This window comes from Zophobas morio, unplaced genomic scaffold, assembly GCF_036711695.1.
Source record: "Zophobas morio isolate AGI-343-1 ecotype UQ-CSIRO unplaced genomic scaffold, CSIRO_AGI_Zmor_V1 ptg000029l, whole genome shotgun sequence".
Classification (NCBI taxonomy): Eukaryota; Metazoa; Arthropoda; class Insecta; order Coleoptera; family Tenebrionidae; genus Zophobas; species Zophobas morio.
The window spans coordinates 8,282,420-8,291,169 of NW_026972134.1; the positions used below are offsets into that span (position 1 = coordinate 8,282,420).

Sequence of the window (8,750 nt, forward strand, 5' to 3'; positions counted from 1 at the left end):
TTTTGATATTTTCAGAAGGTTCCCGAACTTGCGCATTTACGCGAACATCTCTTGACAGCAGGGAAGTTTGGCACACAGGAAGATTTCGCTTTTTTCTAATGCTGCGATTCCATCTAAATAAAATAATAATTTTGTTTCAAAATAGACAAAAAATTAAAAAAAAAATACAAAATGTGTTATAAATAAATGTTTTTACTATAAAAACTACATAAATAACGAAGGTGCCAAATTTCCTGAATTGTAAGAAAAACATTTTTATAAATATGGAAGTTTAACAACACATTTAATGAGTACAATTTACAAAAAATAATGAACAGAAAATGTGTTTGTTATAGATAGTTTCCAACCAAACTTCTACATTTACACAAATTTTAAACTGTTTTTTCATCTAATTTTTTCATATAGTTTCCACACATTTATTTGTCAGTCCACCAACTGAGAAAACTTAACTAACATTGAAAAACTTCACTGTCTGTTTCTCACAGAGAGGGTTAAAAGCATCTCTCAACTTTTTATTTCTGGTTCAAAGTTTTTGATAAAATCAACTTTGGTTGAGATATTCTCCTGGTGAATTGTCGATTGAATCTGAAGGACAGGAAATTTGTTTTAACCGAAAATGCTGTCTTTACAGCCCATTTTTCTCTTCAAGGGTTTAGAAGTACTAACACAGTTTCAGATGTTGGCAGCACTCCCAGTCTCGATTATTAACTGGTATTCCTCCAGTGAATTTGCTGCGGAAGCTGAAGGATGGTAAATTCTTCCTACTAATTAGAAAGTATAACCTTAGCAAGTAAACATTAAAACATTTGTTTAACAACATCGCGTTTATAAAACTTGCACTGAACTGGTGAGAAAACCAAATCTTTCTTGATAATATCTCAATATCCACTGTCAATTTAGAAAACTCACTTATATTTATTATTGTAGATAAAAATCTATTTATCGTGTTGTTATGATTTCGAGTAAGTTCCATTCCACACTGTTCACACAAAAATAAAAATTTGACTGACCTCTACAAACTACAATGGCTGTAAACACTTGCAATGATGCATAGTTTTCTACAATTTAGTCAAAACAGTGTTTAACGAAGCTAGCAAAATTACGTGCTGCTATCACTGAGCAAGTGGCCAAACTGTCATTTCAGGTGAGATGTAGCTAAGATATAAACCAAGACGGCATGAATTGCGCTGTTGTCACATGAGCACCCTATGCGAAACTGCCTGCTAGATGAATATATATATATATATATATATATACATGTATGACGGATGATACGAAGCCCGGTATGTAATGCAGGCTCTCAGAAGCCCGGGCTTTCTACATGCAATACCGATCTATAAGTCGAATATATCGCTTTATTGTAAAATGTTTAGTGGGGGCAACTTGAGAGGGGTAGAAATTATTTACATACACCAAAAGCCTTACTTTGCTGTTTTAACGAAGCCATTGATATACAACATGAAATGCGAAGCCCGGCTGTATAAAATGCAGATATTTCACATGTGAAATGCAACCATGCTGCGTTGCCATTTTGCTATTGTTTCTCAGCCTTCTGATGAGATCATTTTAATTCTTGTGATCGAAGTGCACGTACGAGGTGCTAGCATGGACCACTTTAAGTTTTTGGTTAGTTTGGCTACTCAAAACGAAATTGGTAAGTATCTTGCAATATTTAAGTAGTTGGGATAATAAAAGCAATCTGCATCACATGTTAATGTGTTTTTTTGAGAGAAAATAAAAAATTTAAATTTTTTAGAAAAAAAATCAAAATTATGAAACAACATTTTGCAATTTAATTTGGAATCTGCAAAACCGAATGTTTTGAAATCTTGCAGATGTATTAAAGTTATGATAAGCATGGTAAATTTTTAATCAAAATCTATTTGGTCATCCCCCTAAAAAATTGCTGACGTCACCCCAAAATTTAGCTGAATAAGTCCTATCTAAAATGTATAAAATATGATGAGTCTGTACATGTGATGTACTATTCCATTAATACTTTTTAAATTTCCATATACGGGATGTTTCAAAAAATTTAATGACACTGAGTCAATTTATTTTATTGATTAATTCAGGGACTGCAAAACCAAATGCTTTGAAATCTTGCAGACATTTTGAAGTTATTGTAAGCATAGTAAATTGTTAATCCAAGTATATCTATTTGTTCTCCCCAAAAAAATTCTACCTAAAATGTGCGAAATATGATGAGTTTTTACTTGTGATAGTATTACCCTACACCAGTCCAAGTTTATACATACACGTGTCCTTGTAAAAATGTTGATGATGTTTTTAAACTTATGCTTAAAAAAGTTACTCTAAATACAATTTTTTAACAGGTTACCCCAAGATATTTTTCAAACTGCAAAGGTGGCCAAAGTATTAATGTTGTTAGAAAAAGGCAGAGGAAGACAATTTATAGGAAAAAGCCTCGATGAAATAAAAATAGACAAGGATATGTATTTAAATTCTGATGACGAAGACTCTTTTCGTAATACAGCTAGTTTTGAAAATGTTGAAAGTGAAGAAATTTCACAGTTTGGGCCGGAAAATGCAGAATGCACGGAGAGCACTTCTCAACTTAATGCTGAACCAGGTCCTTCAAGCATGGAAGCTGCAGTTAAAAAAGGTGCCTAATTGTTCAGTTAAGATCCATAATAAGTTGTTACGGAGTATTAATTTTAGGAGGGAAGAAAATAAAACCATGTGGCCGCGTTCGTTGGACAGAAACTGAAAAGACAATTGTTATAAAAAAAACATCAGCATGCTTAGCTAGCAGTTCATCACATTCATATTTTTTTGGTGTGATTTTCTTTTGAATATGCAGTTTGAAGTAATCCGTATATTAAACAAGGATTGGGTGCGCATTAAAACTTTTGTGTACAATGTGTTTAGACAAAAAGTTATTTAATAAAACCTATTTTCATGATTTTTGTTTCTAATTTGATTTTTGCAACGGGTCAGCGGCTTTAAAATACTTTAATGCCGCTCATGACTGGAGTTAAAATAAAAAACTGGCAAATTATAATTATTATTTATTGAAATGTAAATTGAAAGTACAGTTACTAATATTTGCATTTTGAAAATTACAAGCACTAGAAAAAGCCGAGTCCTATACATCATCAGCTATACTTATAGTCAAACAGTATTGACACAATTCATTGAAAATCCCTGGGAAGGTTCCTCGGAAGGTTTTTATAGCAGACGTACTTGCAATGCTCTTTGTTGATCAAATTTTAGTTGCTATTTCTTTCTTGTTGGCTGAGGGGCCAATTCCAAGTTGGTGGCGCAAGTCACTGGTGCAGCGCAACTTTATAATGCTAATTTGGGTATCAAATGCTGGTTGCTAGGGGTGACGGAATAAACAAGCGCAATTTTTCTAGATAAATTGCGCCAACTTGCACTGCCTACTAGAGGTGCCGCAACTCCATGGTGCAAATTTCAATGGAAAGTTCGACAAAACTGCGTTTGTTGATTCCGTCACCCCTAGCAACCAGCATTTGATACCCAAGTTAGCATTATAAAGTTGCGCTGCACCAGTGACTTGCGCCACCAACTTGGAATTGGCCCCTAAAGAGTCTTCAATATAGCCGTCAGCTACACTGCTGGGCTTCCAACCTCCATGTCTTTTTAAGCATGTAAGATTGGCTCCACTATCCACAAGCAGTGTAGCTGAAGTGCGCCGAAGACAGTGTCCTGTGTACTCTGTAATGCGGTAATCTCAGATAAGATGCAGCATTCTTGGGTACTATGAATACCCATTACAGCACGATGACATTTTCCTTTGCAATATTTTAAGAAAAAACGTCGTTCCGGAATATTTTCTAGTCTCAGCGAAACATATTTTCTACAGATGCTTGTGTAAGGTTCTCCAATTACTGTAAACGATCGTTTCTTATGCGTTTTTGAATCAGGAATGTTGATCAAAAGCAGAGATCCTAGATCCTGGACATCGCTGGTTCCCATTTTTATCATTTCATCACAACGGCAACCAGCCGCTTTTCCAATCATCAAAATTACCTAAACATGAATATTATCTAGTTTACTTATATCGAAATTTCGAAATACTGAAAACTAAACTTTATTGCCAAATATTCGTCATCCGAAGCTTCATTCAAGAACTTTTCAAATTGGTGAACACCTTCGACTTTTTCGGAACATAGCCTTCACTCTGTTTTTTCAGGTACGCACGCAGTTTTAAGTAGGTACTTGCTGATGTATACTCCTTCTTTAATGTTCAACAAAGATCGTATCATTGAGTATTGAGACCATAACGACGAACATTTAATTTTTATAATAATAATAATAATAGTTTATTTACGAGAACCCTCATGGTATTACAGAAAAACAAAAATATAAGAATAATACAAAATAACTAAACTAAACTAACTTAAATAAACTTACACTTTTTGTGGAGAGTTCACGAAAATACGGCAATAAAACAATTTCCGAATAATTTTCAGCGTTTTTTTTCTTGCACCATTTAATAAATTTGCTGTATGTGGCTTCATATAATGCACTTGATTTTGTTGTAAATTGTAAATTGTAAATTGTTTACAGCTTTTGCTGCAGCCTGAACAATTTCAAAAGGTCTGTTTACTTCTTCTGCCATTTTCTAGCCTCTACCTGCTACAAAAATAATGCTGTAATATCTAAAATGATTATAATTATAGAGAAATACTTACCAATATTCGTAAAAACACGTAAGAAATTGCGAAAAATTGGAATCTTTTTTATATTGACAATGATGTTACAGCAAATGGCCACAGCAAACTAACAAATCGCAAGCGTAAACGTAATTTTCAGGGGCAAATTCGGTCTTAAAGCAAATTTGGAGCTCGTTTGGACAAAAAATAGCATATTTTATTCGGAGCTAAACATTTTTTTTGCTCGTCTGTTATTTCTGAACTCACTACGTTCGTCTGGCAAACCTACAAACTCGCCAGAAAAAATAATGTTTTAGCTCCTCATAAAATAATATACTATTTGTTACTCAGAGAAAACAGCAATTATTATTCGGTCTATGTTTTTTTATTGAGAAACAGTAAAATAAAAAACTACAATCAGTTGGTCTGAATCATTTAAGCGTTTATTTTTACAACTCCAGAGCAACCATTTTAATTCCAAAAATGAAATAATGTGTATAGCTCCCATAGTTCTGAAAAAGCTAGTGTCTTTTTACAAAGAAAAGACAATACAAAAAAACATACTGCATTTGACAAAGCTATTCTAATATAGAATAAATTGACATAACTCTTTTTTGCAATAAAAAACAAATGGATATGGATTTTTTTTGTATTTATCAAAGTAAATGCTAACGTTTTGGAAAGACTAACTTTAAAATTCTAAAAAAAAATGGTTTAATTACTTACAACCACTTTAAAATAGTAAAATTTGTTTTTACTTTGGTTTTGGAAAATGTGGTGAAGGACATAAACTTGTGCTGAAAACAGCTGCTGCAATTGAGAAAAAAAAATGTTTGTACACAACTCTGAAAATGTTGTTTTGAAGCAAAGAAAAGAAATGTTTCAGTTTTAAAAACAGCTGCCCTATTGATAAAAGAATTGTTTCAGTAGTATAAAATACTGACGTATTTGTGAAAAAGGTTCTTAAAAGAATTGGTAGTTTTAAAATGTACTGCTAAAGTTTCTAAAAGAATTAACAAAAAGGAATTGCCACAGTTTTACAACTGATAAAATTCGGCAAAGAACTGGCAGTTAAAAAAAATGGTGCAGTACCGAAAAGACCTTAAATAATTTATTTATTAAAGAAAATATAACTAATTCAATAGGTATTTTGTTTTTAATCAATGTAGGTAAATAACTTCACTTCATAGGTATTTAGTTAGGTATATGTACAAAGTTCAATATTGGGTACCTAGCGCAACTAAAGTAATTCTTCCCTAAGCGCTCCCAATCAAACATAAACAGTGTTGACAAATTTAGGGCTTTGCATAATTCGCAGCAAATAGTTGGTTCTTATAATCCGCCATGTCCCTGCACTCTGTATATTTTATATACAGAATAAAACTGGGACGCCCCCTACAGAAAGATGGTGTGAACTATACCCCGTGTATTTGCAGATACAAGGCATCATTACTGAGCCCGCATTAATTCTACATTTTTGTTAATACCAACTTAACGGTAAAAACTACGACGATATACGCGTGATTTTTACGAAGCCCACTTCAACTAGGATCTTTCCAGCATATTATATTTTATCAATACCAACCCAACCGCAAGAAATAAATTTTAATACACATGATTTTTACGAAGCCCGGTTTCGGGCTTCGTAAGTCGGTGTCGGGTTTAGTATAAGCTGTGGAATATAGCATTGTGGGCTTCGTAATGGACGATTACATGTCTATATATTCATCTAGCAGGCAGTTTCGCATAGGGTGCTCATGTGACAACAGCGCAATTCATGCCGTCTTGGTTTATATCTTAGCTACATCTCACCTGAAATGACAGTTTGGCCACTTGCTCAGTGATAGCAGCACGTAATTTTGCTAGCTTCGTTAAACACTGTTTTGACTAAATTGTAGAAAACTATGCATCATTGCAAGTGTTTACAGCCATTGTAGTTTGTAGAGGTCAGTCAAATTTTTATTTTTGTGTGAACAGTGTGGAATGGAACTTACTCGAAATCATAACAACACGATAAATAGATTTTATCGCATACCATATCGCTAAATGTCAATTTATGTTACCATGGATAGACCGATAAGTTGAATTTTAGCGGCCGAGTCCCCTAAGATTTAATTTTAGCGGCCTAGACCCCTATTGTGACACAAATTATAATTAAACAAAACAACTATTTACAATAATATTTATTCAAATGAAGGCGTTTCTACTTCTTTGGAGGGTCACAGAAGTAGAACGTACCTCCTGATACATTGTTGAAATGAATAGATGGAATAAACTTAGACGACAAATTGGATACATGTAAAGTTTGATTAGCTGAAACATTGGCTTCAACAAAAGTACTGTTAGCTAATGTAGCAGAAGAATCACATGTACTTGAAGATGATGAGGTAGTTTGCACCCCTCCTCCCAAGATTCTTTTCGAAGCTTCGATTTTGGTATTCATTGAGTCCTCGATGTAGCCCTCTGCAACCGTCGACGACTTCCACCCCCCATGACGTTTTAGGGCTAAAAGGTCGCTTCCGCTGTCGACCAAAAGTGAAGCAGACGTTCTACGGTAACAGTGGCCTGTGAACAATTCAGGGTTCGCCAAATTTAGAAATTGTGCGATTTTCTGAGGTATGGAAGCTATGGTGTGGACTCCTACAGGCTGCGCATTACATTTACCATTCCGGTAGTTCAAGAACAAACGTGACATATGGCTATGTTTGTTTCGTAACAGCATGTACTTTCGAAATAAAAGTAAACAATTGCTTCCGTCATCATCTGAAATGGCAAATACCCTACGCTTGTGTGTTTTCGTATTTGGTATTGTGATTACGACCATAGAATCTCTATCATCAACATCTTTAATTGTTATTTGGACTAATTCATTGCGGCGACAAGCTCCAGCCATACCCACAATTAACACTGCCTTAAATGAAAGTAAAGCCAAATATCAGCATTAACCTAATAAAACTATTTTCTCTTTACTTTCATTAGTAGAAAGGTCTCGTCTGGTGCTGTATCCAGAAATTTTCGAACTTCCTCTCTTGACAAGATTTTTGATTTCTTAGGTTCGTAGCCAGTGGATTGACGCTTTAGGAATGCGATTAACTTTGCGAATCTTCGGAAAAAATTCAAACAATAAGAAAATAGACACAAGTTATTATTTGAAAGATATAAACTATTTTTGACAAATATAATTTATATTTTTTTGATAAGGAAAAGACTGCAATACATACCTGGAAATGTTAACATTCTCGTTAACAGAAATCGTGCTCTTAAGCATTGAATAATGGGCCCAAAGTGAGGATGATTTCAATCGTTCCGACTTTTCTGCAAAATACGCTAAAATGATTTCCTCGTTCACCCCCTTTGCACGTTTGCTTTCTCGCCATTTTCCAAAAGCTTCGTATTCTTTTTCGTAGTGTGAACGGGACTTTACAGGTAACAGATTCTCAGTTATTGTCTTCGCTTTTCGTGAAAGTTCTTCTGGTATAAACACTTTTTGTTGTAAATTTGACACACCAGCCATTTTTTAGCTTCTTTTTCGTTGTTTATTTATTCATAAATTGTCATGAGCAACCAAACACAACGCTCTCTTAGTTATGAGAGGCTAATGTTTTATAACATTTCTGTGAACTGTTCTTGTAAAGAAAAGGGTATGGTATGCGATAAAATAGTATATGTAAACTCGGAATAAGGCATATTAGCGGCCTTGCTCGGCATAATATCCTCGGCTTTCGCCTCGGACATTATTACGCCGAACGCGGCCGCTAATATGCTCCTTATTGTCCTCGTTACATAATATACTATTTATCTACAATAATAAATATAAGTGAGTTTTCTAAATTGACAGTGGATATTGAGATATTATCAAGAAAGATTTGGTTTTCTCACCAGTTCAGTGCAAGTTTTATAAACGCGATGTTGTTAAACAAATGTTTTAATGTTTACTTGCTAAGGTTAGACGTTCTAATTAGTAGGAAGAATTTACCATCCTTCAGCTTCCGCAGCAAATTCACTGGAGGAATACCAGTTAATAATCGAGACTGGGAGTACTGCCAACATCTGAAACTGTGTTAGTACTTCTAAACCCTTGAAGAGAAAAATGGGCTGTAAAGACAG

The 8,750-nt window shown here is 34.2% G+C and overlaps 1 protein-coding gene and 1 long non-coding RNA gene across 2 annotated transcripts; one reads left to right on the plus strand and one right to left on the minus strand.

Moving 5' to 3' along the window:
- Positions 1-994: 994 nt before the first annotated feature.
- LOC135137425 (uncharacterized) lies at positions 995-2,891 on the plus strand. The gene is made up of 3 exons (XR_010281806.1): positions 995-1,654; positions 2,337-2,626; positions 2,683-2,891. It is a non-coding gene; the product is annotated as an uncharacterized LOC135137425 (long non-coding RNA).
- A 3,933-nt stretch (positions 2,892-6,824) lies between these two features.
- LOC135137680 (uncharacterized) lies at positions 6,825-8,299 on the minus strand. The gene is made up of 3 exons (XM_064067395.1): positions 7,865-8,299; positions 7,614-7,746; positions 6,825-7,554 (listed from the first exon to the last, which is right to left on the minus strand). Exons 1-3 carry the CDS (start codon positions 8,155-8,157, stop codon positions 6,847-6,849), a joined length of 1,134 nt encoding a protein of 377 aa, XP_063923465.1. The 5' UTR covers positions 8,158-8,299; the 3' UTR covers positions 6,825-6,846.
- Positions 8,300-8,750: the final 451 nt, after the last annotated feature.